Source organism: Anser cygnoides, chromosome 15, assembly GCF_040182565.1.
Source record: "Anser cygnoides isolate HZ-2024a breed goose chromosome 15, Taihu_goose_T2T_genome, whole genome shotgun sequence".
Lineage (NCBI taxonomy): Eukaryota > Metazoa > Chordata > Aves > Anseriformes > Anatidae > Anser > Anser cygnoides.
The window spans coordinates 10,252,156-10,266,156 of NC_089887.1; the positions used below are offsets into that span (position 1 = coordinate 10,252,156).

General features: G+C 34.3%; 1 protein-coding gene across 5 annotated transcripts in view; it reads left to right on the forward strand.

Annotated features, from left to right (window-relative positions):
* The window catches only part of SNX29 (sorting nexin 29), a 151,960-nt gene that overhangs the window by 71,424 nt on the left and 66,535 nt on the right, over positions 1–14,001 (forward strand). Inside the window, exon 19 of one of the 5 annotated variants that reach the window (XM_048064052.2) lies at positions 5,612–8,667. The exons of the other annotated variants lie outside the window; for them this stretch is intronic. Within the exon in view, the coding sequence (XP_047920009.2) occupies positions 5,612–5,617 (6 nt within the window). The 3' untranslated portion in view covers positions 5,618–8,667. Of the gene's footprint in view, positions 1–5,611; positions 8,668–14,001 lie in introns of those variants that run through there. 5 annotated transcript variants of the gene reach the window in all.

Here is a 14,001-nt window from a genome sequence, read left to right on the forward strand (position 1 = left end):
TTATCTATTCACACTAGGAAGTTACTGGAGATATGTGACATGGAAAGGCAGAAATGTCTTATTTATTATAGACATAGAATATCCATGGTCAGAGTTGTTTGTCTTTAATTACAGAACAGCACAGAATACTACAGAATTCCTCTGGTGAGCGGTTGTATATTTGCTCAACTTTGTCTTTTGAAATTTTAAAACGAAAAGTGAGCAAAAGCTACCTGTAGAAGTGACCTAAAACTTCTGTCGTTTCTATTAAACTTTGATCTTAGCACTTGTTAAGATCTTTCCTTATGGGAGAATACATCAATGGCATTCCTACTAGTTTTTGATCTCTTGTAGTATGACTGATAAGAGCATGTGTCTAGCAAATAACTATTTTCTGCCACCGTGCACCTGAAAAAAAACACTTTCCAAAAATAAACCTATGTTCTCTATATAGCACATTATAACACTATGATTAAACACTTGGGGTTTAAGTGATTGCCACATCTCTGATCAGATATGTAGTCATGTGCTTACTGGATATATATTCTGCATTTTATAGCTATCAGGAAAGCATTAATTTATAAAACTTCAGAATAGCCTCAATAACAGCACTGTGCATTTATCTTGTTAAATCTCTGCCAAAACATGTGCTCCTGATTACAGGGAATTTGATTCAATGTTGAAATTGTGGAAGAGGATATTTACCAGGCTACCAGTATGTAATGAACAGACAAGGACTAGGAGTGACAATTAGCATAAATGACTGAGCTCATTTTTGAGAGTCCTCTTATTCATAATAAACGTTATTTTGGATATTTTATCACTTATTTCTCCACAGCAGAAAATAAAAAAGTGTTTGTAACTCTTTGTATCGGCTGTGTGAGAATTCTGTTTGTAATATATCAACGTAAAGGAAATTGAGAGTTCTTGGTAGAAGTATTGCAGCATTTTGATATTGTTGAGATTATTTCCAATATAATTTGAAGTTCGTATTTCTCTGAATGCTTTGGTAACCATAACTTGGACGTAAAAATAAGCTGTTAATTGTGCTGGTGAGTTCTGAGGAAAAAGTTATGAAATAAATGGAGAAGGCAGAAATGTGCCAATTGGAACAGGCAAAATTTCAAACTTGTTTTGGGTAAGCATAATTTTCTAATATGCTAAATACTTATAACTGTACATGAATTGGAAATATGCTTAGCCTGCCTGAAAATGAGATTGTATGCATAGTAGTCTTGAGGTAAGATGTTGCTGCCAAGTGCAGATGTCACAAAAAGGCATGGACCTTGACCACTGCTTTTCCATATCCAGTTCATATAAATATATTTGAAACAATTACTGATTTCTTCCTTTTTTTTAAAAAAAAAAAGTTATTAAAAAGCTAAAGACACTGTCCTCCTCTCCTCTCCTCTCCTGTTGTGGGCTGTCTTGCCAACCTCTGTTGATTAGAAATTGCAAATTTACAGCATTCGTTCAGTTGATGGAGAGAAAAGACAGTGTGCAGAGATTTGCTACGTCAGTTTTATTACTGACGCACTTGAGAACTGTCGTGCATCTTCTGTCCCTTTTTCTTCATAAATAGATATTTTCAGCAGAAAATAAACTATGACATACTTATTATGTGGCTTGGAAATGGCCAAAAAAGGGTGGATGTATTTGCAGAGTGTGTCAAATAACGTTGAAAAGTATGAACCTATAAATATAGTATTTGTCATGCTTTATCCTGGAGTTATAAGTGATTCTTCTTGGAAATATTAAGAGTTAGGAAAAATAAACCTGCGTACCTGTGCCTCTTCAGAATCAATGCCGATTTTCCATTTGTGCTCCTGGAAACAGCAAGAGAAATGAACGGCATGTTAACTTTAATTTATATCTCAGGAGGGCCAGACCTGAGCATCATAAAGAAGATATGAATAGACTCCAATCCCAGCAGGAGTTTTGTTATAGTGTTTTTTGTTATGGTCTTCCTTTTTTTGTTTTGTTTGTTTTTTACAGCAGACTTTAATGCTTTTGAAGGGCATTTCCAAGTATTTCTTCTTATGTCATGTTAGTATTTTGGTATGTTTCAGATGTCATGTTCAAAATCAGTGTATCTTCTGTCCTCAAAAAAACAAAACAAAATAGAAAAAAACAACCACCAGATGTTATGATGTAGATGCAAAGTTCCCAGCTGCATTTGGCTGTATTATCAAGTAGGTTCAACCATCAAATAGTTTTTTTTTTTAAAATTCTGTTAAGGATTAAGGATTCTGGACAAGCTCAGAAATCATGTTGTTCACTCTTGAAGCAAGCAGCATTTTATAGAGAATCCTATTAGATGTGGAAATTTTAAGCAGACCTCTATGTTCGCAGAGTTACCCCACACTCCTTTAGCAGTAATTAACTGGCAGCATTTACTGGTTATGAACCTTAAGACTTTAAAAGCAAGGTCTAGAAACAGCCAAATTTTATTCTGAGTTTGAATGACTTGAGTTCAAGAGGGATAGTTGTGAGTGGCAGAATAATCGTCACTCACATCTTAGCACCATCTAGTACTTTCTTTGAAATTAACAGAAGCCATAGACATATGTCATTCAACTATGGATAGTAAAACAATTAGACAGTATATACATTTTAGTAAAAAAAAGCTGATTAGAATTGGCCGTGCGCTTCTGTGTATTTATTATGTTCGCTTCCAAAATATTTTTATTTTCTGAAATATCACTATTTAACAATAATAGACCAACATTGAGATGGCTACAATAAATAAATGGTGACAACAAGAATACAAAAAATAAAATCTGCAATTTGCAATTTTTGCCAAAATTAAGTAGGCATTTAAATCTTTCTTTCCTCTTGTACGGCGAATAGTCATCTGAAGATGGAGATCCCTACTGAGAAGAGGTAGCTATGTGTTGTGAAATTCAATTTTGTCATTCCCTAGGGTAATGTAAGGAAATTTACCTGCTAAATGGAGAGAGAGAAGATCTATGTTTATAGATGTGCTACTAACAAATGCTAGGGAAGATACCGGTCCATTTGATATTCACTGATACAGGGTAAAGGAGGGTATGGAAGCATCAGAGGGGTGCAGGTCCAATATTTTGCTACATGAATGAAGAAATGTGGGGGGAAAAAAAAGGTTTGAGTCAGGATTTGGGGATGTTATGATTTTGGGTTATCAGGAAGAGGCCAGTTGCTAGAGTCTGTGGAGCAAATACTCAAGCAGTTAAAAAAGGTCTCAGAACATAAAACAGTAACAGAAAAATGCATATTTTTTTTAGACTTCTGTTCACTACAGAGGTGTTACGGGGTATTCCCATTCTGGAGTATTCCTTGTAGAGAATTAGCAGATTGTCTATCTTAAATGGAAATATCAGTAGAGGATCTTGAATGAATGAATAAATCTACCCGTGCAATTCATCAGGAATTCCAGGATGAAATAGCTGAAAACTGGTTGTGATAAATAGCTTCTAGCCTGGGTACCAGAAAATTTTCAAGTGGTTAATCTGACACAATTTTAAAAAGGGATTAGGGAAGTCTTAAAAGAGCAAACTGTTAGAAATCATTAGGAAGGTGATAGAAAAGCAGAAAACACTATTATGCCATGTATAAACTCTAGCTTATTTGTGTGCAGTTCTAGTTCTCTCCTCTCTAAAAAACAGAACTAGAAAGAATATAGGCATGGATGGAAAATGATAGATTAAAAAAAAAAGTAAAAATTGGAAGCTTTTTCGTTTGAGCAGCATATGAAGAATTCTTAGCCTGCAAGAAAAACAACTAAGAGGGAGAATACAGTAGCAATCTTTCAAATCCTGAAAGGCATGGAGAGATTTTTAAACTGTTTCAATATGCAGATTAAAGCATCTATTGAAACCACTAGTTTGCAGTTTCAAAATAAGTGTGACAGTGGCTTTCTCCACAACATAATTGGAATTTGAGTCTTCTTGCCTCAGAGCTTGCAAATACGCTAAGTTCACACGGGTCTAGGAAATTATTGGGTTAATTAAATTGAAGAAAATCAGTCCAAACACAAAAGATGTTGCTTGTTTATCAAGAAATCCCCGGATAGCAATATCTTGGAAGATGGGCAACTTTTCTGGGTTTATATCACTATTTTATGTTCATTTCGAAGTGTACTGGATAAAATACATTTCAGAAATCACCAAAGAACATTCTGAACTGTAGGTGTTGAAATCGGTATGCCTTGCAGTAGCTGTACATTGGAAGAAACTTGAAGTTCATGGTGTAGGATTAACCCAACATGAATTGCTCTTGTAATGCTATGATAAGAAGGTATAATGTAGTCCTAAAACAGAAATAACAAGTATGATTAGGAAACCTTTCCTTCCACTAGTGTTCATCTTCTATGCATTGCAAGCTTATTCTAATGTATTCAGAAACACAGTCTTTCTCTTTATACTTACTCTGTTTTGTTTTGCTTCAGGTTTGTATCTTGAATATTGTCTTGCAGTGTATTACTGCTGACATAGTAGTATATTTTGTACCTGAGTAGAGAGGTGAATTTGATGACCCGTTGATATCATTGTTATGAATCAATAAATCATAGGGATTATTTAGGCATTATTGGATGAAATTGTCTGTGTCAGGAGCTCAGATTGGATTGTTATAACAATATCTTCTAACAAGAGCTTTAGAAAAATTATGGTTATCTACTTTGATTCCAGAATAAGCTTCAGAGGTTTATTCTCTTATAAAGTTTGTGACAGCTATTAGTAAGTGGCAAACTAATCAGTTATAAACATTTAAGGACCTGTCCACATACAAAGAAACTAATATTTTGTAAAAAGTAACAGATAAGAAAGCCTAGTCCTTTAAACAGACAAATTTAAATATTAGGCTTCTTTCTAAAATCAGGGTCATGCTACTCTTCTCTTACAAACATCCTGTATTCTAGTTAACTATTTTTTTTTTGATGACTGCTGTTCATGATCTGTGCAGTCTGATGCCAGTCTTTGTTGTGAGCAAGATGTTGGTCAGTCAGCCTACCATTAGAAAATAATTTCTTGTCTACTATATCCACAGGCATAAAGACAGAATCCAGATCAGAATTTAAGAAAAAAAAAATTGCATTTACAATTTACCTCTAGGTGGTGATAGTTAGTTGCAGTTTTGTTTAGCGACTGTAAAGCAAGATGGCTATTGCAATAGTATTACTTTGTCGTATTTCTCAACTGTAGAATATCGTGCTATTTGCTGCATACATATGGATTGCACTTTCCTGAGAAGTGTACAGCAAATGCCATAATGCCATTAGTCATGCCTTTTGTTGTTATAATTACCAATGGCTGACACTTAAGATAATGAAACAGATTTTGTTATTTTTAAAGTGATACCAGTATTTACACAGCTACTTGCATTCCTCCTTGTTTGCAGAGTAATAAACATTTCAGGTTATAAAAAACAAGGTTAAAGATAAACATGCTAATCAGACAAGGCTGCTATTATTTGCATATCAATAGGAGCCCTCCACAGATTATCATCAATAAACATTGTTTTATTCTAACTTAATTCTTCTGCATCTTGAAAATTTTACTGTTTAATATTGACTGACTGATATTTTTTTCCTCATGATATTTCTTCTATTACTTTAAGTGATGTTCTGTTTTTCTTGTCCACTTCCTCTCTGAAGGAATAGCAATATACCTTCAAATAGAGGGGATTTCACAGCATCTGAATGCTCCTGCTTAATCAGAGAGAATACTTCTCACAGAAATGCAGCACTGAGGAGAGAAGAACAGTGTCTGGAACTAGGAGCTTTTGTGGGGAGAGTGACCAACAAATTCCCTGGGTGAGAGAGCCAGCAGTTTCATAGCGTTGGCAAGGTGCTTCTTCAAAGTCAGAAGTCTTAACAGTAGAAGACAATGCATTGACAGTTTTTAAAAAAGAATAAATAAATAAAAAAAAAAACAAAAAAAACCAAAAAAATGGAAAGAAAGTTGAAAAGTATGCAAAGAATTAGAAAAAAAAATTAAGTTCAGACTTGATTTTCATTTCCCTGATACATGAGGAATTGGATTACTTTAGCAGCTGTGGCAGTAAGCAGGCAAAAAGGAGAAAGAAGAGTGCAGTCTTCTAATCATATTCTATCTCAGAACAGCTCAGGGCAAAGAGAGAAGAAAATGGCCTAGAATGATTGGGAAAATTTGAGAGAAAGATATGGTTCATGGCATTCTGAAAAAGAGAGTGGTTTCCTAAGCCAAAAAGGTGAGTGCACTACATTTTCCGTAATGGGACCTGAGGATATGTCAGTGAAGCATGACAGTAGGTAGAGGAGAGAAAGCTTTAAACAGCTGGGATGGAGGGAGTGTACAATGACAAGAGAGAACATCTTGGAGAGAGAAGATAAATGGTTTTATTTATAGCATGTTTTTATATTTATTTTTTTAAAGGAAGCCATAATACAACTTAATATACAGATGTTCCTAAAACAATTCTAATCTGGATGCAAAAAATACTAGGAAAATAAAAGTAGAGTTTCTGTTTTCAAATTACTTTTTACCTGAGAAACAAAAACATAGTTTATATTCTCTATACATCCAGAGTAAGTAGCACACATCTTATTTACATACTGATTGGTAAGATATCCTCTTTCCCTTGGTCAGAGCACCCAAAATCTTTTACTTGGTGAACAGCCCGTCAGTACTGTCATTTACCTGTATTCCGTTCTGCAGAAACTTCTTTCACTGCAGTGGTTACCATGCTTTGCAATGAGTATATGGGTGCCTCCCTGTGGAATGGTGCTAATTATTTTGGGGTATTGCAAGTAATATTTCACTGTCAGAAAGAGCTAATTATGTTGTTATTTGAGTGAGATCTACTCTGATTTACAGAGTGTTAAAGATAGAAATATTGATTCCATCCAGCAAAAGCATAGGTAGGCTTCTTTTGTTCTTTATTGCCCAGTCACTTTAGTGCTGATATGATGAATAGCAACTGAACTGTGACTACAGAAACACAGTGAGCATAATTCTGCATATATATAAGTGAGCGGAAAATCCTAAAAAGTATAACACGTTTCTGTCTAGTATGACAACACTGGCCATTTTTAAAGTTCATGCTTTGTGCATTCTCTCATATACTTGACATTTCTATTGCTCGTATTTATGAACTAAATACCAAAAAGTTGGTTTTAACATAGCAAATAAAATACATTATGGTATCTGTAGTCTCTATGCGAGAAAGTATGTAGTCTTGTTGAGCTACAAGCTTATTCACTTTAATTGCTGTTATGTCTCTGGTAACTGTGCACTAGAGCCACAAAATGCTGCTCATATCACAGCTGAGAAGTTTCATTGTTCTGTTAGTTCTTCACTACTGCAGAAGTTCTGAAATTGGATCACTTTCAAAGATGGAACTTTACCATAAATACAGTCCTGCAGCTGTGTCAAAATATAACTTGCATTTGTATTCATTTCTTCCACTTCTAAGTTAACTTCAGAGAATTCAGCTTGAATTTATATTCCAAACAGAATCCCATTGTCCTGAAGTAAAGTTAAGAAATGTAACTGATTCTTTTTTTTTGCTATATTCTTCCTGTTTGAACTTATACCTTTTGTTCTTTCTGTATGTTTTAAGTACAGAAATAATTTTTATAAAAGTGTTCTAACTAGGTTGAGATACAAGCATCCTCTCAGAAAAGCACACGAAGTAGGAAGAAAAGGTATTTCCAGTCCTCTGAAAAACATTTCTCTAAATTGTAAATTTTGATCATTTTTTAAAAATTTAGTATTCCTGAATAATTATGACGTACATTAAAGTTGAGTGATTAGTTTTAAGAATTTCTTAGCATCATAAACCAATTTTTGAGAAACAGAACAAGTAGTAGTTACAGAAGCTCATCCTAGAACACATCCTGCTAAAGTGAATGAATTTCCTTCTTTCCACAGAAAAATTACTCTGTAATTTTTCTCAGGTTACCTTAGCAATACTCTACAAAAGAATACCCCAGGTTATATCAGGTCTATAACTTTCTAAACCAGTAGATAATTTCTTTATATGTTAGTGAGAGTTTTGCTTTATGATTCAGAGCACCAAAATTGTTGCTTTTCAGTTTCTTCTCCCCTTTTCTTTTGTCTTAAATAAATTTAACAGACAGTTCTATTCTGTTGTTGTTGTTAGTTTTGTGGTTTGTTTTTTGCTTTTGCCTTATACAGTATGGGAAACTATAGTGGAGACAGTGAAAGTGGTAAGCTGGGGTAGGTGGCTGAAGAGAACATCAAATGCAGGTGAGCTCATCTTCTCTTACTACCACCAGCCTTCCATCTTTAATTCTGAACTGGACTTTTAGAAGTCCCTGACTTGTCCTTGATGTTTTCTCTCCACAGTTGTCACAGAAGAGGATGTATTTTTAGGGAAATTTTCCTGACTGTTAATATTTACAAAAGTTGTGAGGGTCACAGTAGAATTAAAGTATTTGAGAAGATAATTTTAGTATTTTAGAAGAGAATTTTAGGAAAAGTGTTATTTTTTGAAGTTTGAGCCTGGCACAAAATTATTTTTGTTTTATGATTTTATAGTATAATATATTATTTCTTAAATCAACTGTTTCAAAGGCAAAAGGTTAAAGGAGATGCCAGCTTTGATGCCAGTTTTGTCTATAAGAAGGGGAAAAGCCGAGATGCTTGCACTTTGAGCTGCTTCTTGCATGTTTTTTTCCTTGTCCTTCACCCCCCCCCCCCCCCCAAAAAAAAAAAAAGTGGTAGAAATGATATATGGAAAAAAAAGGTAATCAGAGTAATCTGTTGTATATATTTCATAATTGTTTCAAGCTTTCTTGATCGTATTGTGGGAATGGGGAGGGAAAATCAAGCACATATCTTCCTCCCTGTACAATCTCTTCTCCCATCTCCCACAATGTTCAAGTTGCCATTCTTAGAAGACACATAAAATCCATTTAATGACGGTTATTCAATCATTGGTTTATCCTGCTGAGTGCTAGCAATATGTTTAAGATATACATGTTCTGTTAAAATTTGCAGGTTTGATTATTAATCTTCTTATCCTTTTTATCTTAATCTTTTCTATCTAAATAGATAGTCTTTTATCTGAAGCAAATATTCACCTCTTCCAGAAACGTTTTATAGCTTCTTTACTAACAATGAAAGTCTAGGACGCAAAAAAAAAAAAAAAAGGGCAAAGCATCTCTAGTAGTTGATGTCTACTTTCTTCTGTTCTGAGTTCTAAAGTTAAGACTATGGACCAGTGGTAGGCCAAAATTAGTGTTATTTAAAAGAAAATGTGAACTTTAATTGGTCAAGGGAAATAGCTCAGTTGAGTTAACCTGCAAATTGGCACTATTTATTTAAAAAATGTTATCTATTTGTATTTGTGCTGATTGGGTTGTCTCTACCAAACCAGTTGCTAATTTTTCTTTTTGTTGTCACGTGCTTGGGCATTTATAACAAACAGCACAATCTCCAGAAAAACTTTTTTAGTTACTGAGGAAAAGGGAGTTACAAGGACAGTGATACAGTAGAAATAGAGCAGTGCAGCAATATGGTTTGTCTCAGTCACCTTTTTGTTTTTTTAAACGATGGTGCTTAGGTGGCAAATGTCACAGCAGCTTCCTTAATGTAAATAAGGCTCTTTTGCTTTCTTTGTACTGCCCAGCATTTTTTTTATGCTCGTAAGAAAAACTATGACCTTGTGTTTGCAAACTTTCTCCATATTCATTACGTCCTTTGAAATGTTCCAAGTTCTCTTGCATCTTGTGCCATTGCATTTTGCATGTTTTATAGTAGACTTCAACTTCATGCCTTCCCTTTGGTGTTACTTTCTCTCCTTCAGAAGTTTTTCTTGCCTCTGGAATGGGCATGGGCTCACAGGGACTTCTACTCTGGCAGGCTTGTATTTGCGGAGCTCCCATCTACAGAGTACTCTGGCTAGCATCCATTTTTCATTGTGTTCAGATCGTTCTACCAGGAAATGTGAGCCCTATTTGTGGGGAAGATTTTATGGTCATTCAGTTTACGGAATTTTGTTCCTAATGCTTCATCTGGTATTTTTATAATCCTGAACATCAGTGCAAAAGAAGATTCTCTGCGATATCCCTTTCACTATCTCTTTCTACCAAAGGTGCTTGAAAGATCACCAAATACTGAATTGTAAATATACTAATTGATATTTATGCACCCAAAAAGAAAAGTGCTCTCTTGAGACTTCTGCACCTCTGAAGAAAGAATTCTAAGAATTTAATCCAGGAAGCTACGCAGGGACCTGGGGCAAGCTGGAATTTTGGTCCATGTCCTTTCTTTTCGTTAGGTTTTTATGCATAAGTGGTGGTGTCAGTGGTTACTAATTGAAGGTGTCAATAGTTACTAATCTGTTACCAGTGTCTGTTAAGCAGCTCTGAGTCAAAAATGCTGTTAAAGATTCCTTAACCAATTAAAGAAACTTTTATCTCAATAAAACAGTATCATGGAATTAGGTTTTACTCATTTCAGTATAGAATCATTAAATTAGTGCTTTCAAATTGGCAATTCAGTAATACCAATTTATCAGGTAGTTTTCTAAAAAACAAAACACTTAAATTACTACTGTTTCAGCTATTTGTCTTCAAATCTTTGATTTCAAATATGTTTGTGATGAGAAAATAGCAGACTAATTCATTATATGTGCTTATTAACTAATTTTTTTCTTTCTGCTGTTGTAAATCATTGCTACAAAAAGGTTACCAGTCAGTCTTTGGAGACCCAACTGGGAAGTGCTCCTAAATTACAGGCAAAAGCTACTTAATTCATTTCTTGATATACAAGAGAATATTAAAGCAAAATCTTAAGTCTACAATCTAATAACCATTCCAGAAATGATTTTGGTTTGCTCTATAAATGCGTAAAAACTTGAAGATTACTTAATTAGGTTAGGAATTGGATGATTTTAGGAAAACATTCGGGCATTTGAAATGAAATGTTGTCATTTGGAATTGAATTTTAAGTGGATCAAAGAATGAGGCCCTGAATAGTCCTTTAAACTTTCTAGACCATGATCCTAAAATATTATTCTGTACTTACGTGACATATGCTTAGTTTTTTTCAGTAGCAGAAAGCAGTGTCCCTCTGAGGTGCAGCATGATAATTTGGGACAAGCATATACAGAAGTCTTTTAATCCACTTCGGTGAAGGGTATGTTAGTATGGTTTAGCTGCATCCATCGGGCTTCCCATCATTACTCACCTCCTGTCTTTCACGTATGACACTCTAGAATATCACCCATAGCCTCACATATATCTTTTGTTATATCCTGTGACTCAGTCCCTTATGTCTCACAGCTGTTTTTCTCCAGTCCTCCATATTTTGCTCCCTGTTGTCTCTTTAAATTTTCCTTTTTTAAAAATCCAAGCATCTCCATTTCCCCTACATGCCCCTTGTTTCAAACTCTTTGCTTCCCTCTGATCCCTTTGTCACTCAAAGTCCCCCTGTCCACAAGAATTTAATTATAGTTTGTCTGCTTTTGTGCTGAGATCACTGGAATTGCTGTTGTGAGCTGGGGATGAGTTGGCTCGACTTGCTTTCTTTGATTCCTGCCTCAGTAATTACAGAGCTGGTGGAATGTTTTTGTGACTAGAGCAACGGGTTTCTGCATCTGCCCTTTTCTCCTTTTGGCCCTTCCTTGGGAAGAAGGGCCGTTGAGTTTGGAAGCAATACCCGGTTAGAGGTTTCTCAGAGGCTTCTTGAACAAGTTGCAGGGAGTATTTTTGACTCAATTTTTCCATCTGTTCAGTAGGGATAAAATTATTCTGCCTCACCTGAGTAGTTCTGCAGTGTTTAGATATTCAATGAATAAAAGCTACAGGATTTTTTAGATAGTAGAGGCAATTTGGGGTTATTGATGTTGTCTCCCTATGCAGCAAGGAAACTGTTCCTAGGGTAAAATGTGGCTTAAAAAATCTGGAACCTTTCTCTTGCCCAGAAATTGAGGATCATCATCACCATAGCATCTGTTTAGTGTATTCTGTAATTAGCATCCACAGATTACGTTGATTTCCCATTAAAAGATCACAAATGAAATTGTGGATATGTTGAAAATTATGGGAATAGATTTAACTACTTTTAAGACATCTCAAGGTACTTGATTTTGATTGTATTTCAAATTTTTGACTACAAAGATAATTATTCTCTGTTTCTCCTGTCCTTAGGTTGTATGATCTGTATTTCATTTAAATGAGGATAACTGCCCGTATGCCTTGTAGGACTAAATCAGAATAAATTTATCCAAGCAGTTTTATCTTTAGGATTTACTTTGCTTGATTTCCCAATTGAATTTGTGTTAAGTGTTTTGAAATATGTTGGCTTGTGAATAGTATTCCCTTCTGAGATAATAAAACTTTAAATGTGTACTAAATCATGAACTTCAATATGCCTTTCATAGTCTATTATACAGTTGTCAATAAATTGAATATGGCACAGGGTTCCAAATGTTGCATTTTCATGCTTTATTGTCTAAAAGAAGTCAATATCTATGTACATAAAAGAACAGGAAGAAATTTTATCTGAGAAATTAATGTGTTTTTGCAGTACTTAAAAATTGCAATTATAGTGTACTGGATTCCTTAATTAGTTAACTATGGGTTACACTTTAACAGGTAATATTGAACTGCATGATTCACTGAATCACATGTGCAAAGATAACTGCTTAGTTAAATTATGATTTCTATATTAAACAATTTGGTTAAAAATGCTTTTAACTTTTTTTTGTAGTCTAGCTGAAAAAATAATTTTGGGAGTGTAGACAATTTCAAACAATATACTGGTCATGAGAATAGGCAGAGAGAGGTTATATCTGAACAAAGAATAATTAAAATAGTGTTTATTATATTAACAGAATTTTATTCTACCATTACAGTTTTTCTATAGTAATTTACAGAAATCATGCAAAATACTTGCATTTCATATTTTCCATCATTTTTTTTAGAGGTATACTCAGTTATTATAAGACAGTCTTGTAGGTGTCTAATTATTTTCATCCTGGCTTTACTTTCAAAATTAAAATCTGTATACTTCTTGCAGGCTTATTACAGGGTCTTTATCATTACATGATCTGAATTCCTGTTGCCAAAACCAGTTTATTTTTGTTTGTGTGCATATGTAATTCACACAATACTGTCAATGTCTAACATTCTTAGATGTGCCAATTTTGGAATTATAGTCTTCATTTTTGGTTATAATCATGAAATATAATGAAATGATGTGCGGTAATGACAAAAAATATAGTTGTTATCCAATAGACTCTGACTTTATGAATATTTCTTTCAGTGAAATACTATAATTTGACAGACGTATGATATCTGTTAGAAAATGTTGCATTTTGTTACAAGAAGACAGAATCCTCCTATTATTTGAGAAACCAGGTGTCTCTAGAGATGAGGACCTTAAGATCTCTTAAGAGGATCTTCTTAAAGACTAAACTAAAGGAAGGCTACATTCACCAGACACCAGTAGATCTCCTCTAAAATACCATGAGTCCTTAGTAAAATTTTGTGTTTATTTTTTCCTAAGGACTCAGCAAATCTAGAAGACAAAGGCCAGGTGAATGATTCAGTCATCAGGAAGGATTTCAATTCAGATGTGGCATCAGACATCAAAATACAAATTTCAGTAGTTCTAATATTACTGCCCACTCTTTGCAGGATGGTCAATTTCTTGAATTACTCCTTTTTCTTGGAGAAACAAGGCAATGTTATATAGTCAATACTATGCCAGCTTAATTTATGATGCAAAATACTGAGATTATTAACATGCACACAACACGCAAACACACCTATATGCATGAGAATGAGCAAGGTACAGATTCTACTGAGGAAGCTAAGGAAAACTTTATAGAATCAGAGACTCTGGACCTCGAGATTTGATGCTTGGCTTATAGTTTCTGACCTGTGCTGTTTCAGCATTTTTAAAAACTGATATCATTTCTGTAGAGGTTATTCCCTGGTAATGAATGAAATCTCAGATTTCAGTAAGTACATTTCACTTCTGTATGAATTTTTCCTAGAGAATGTGACTATTTAGCATATAATTGGTAATA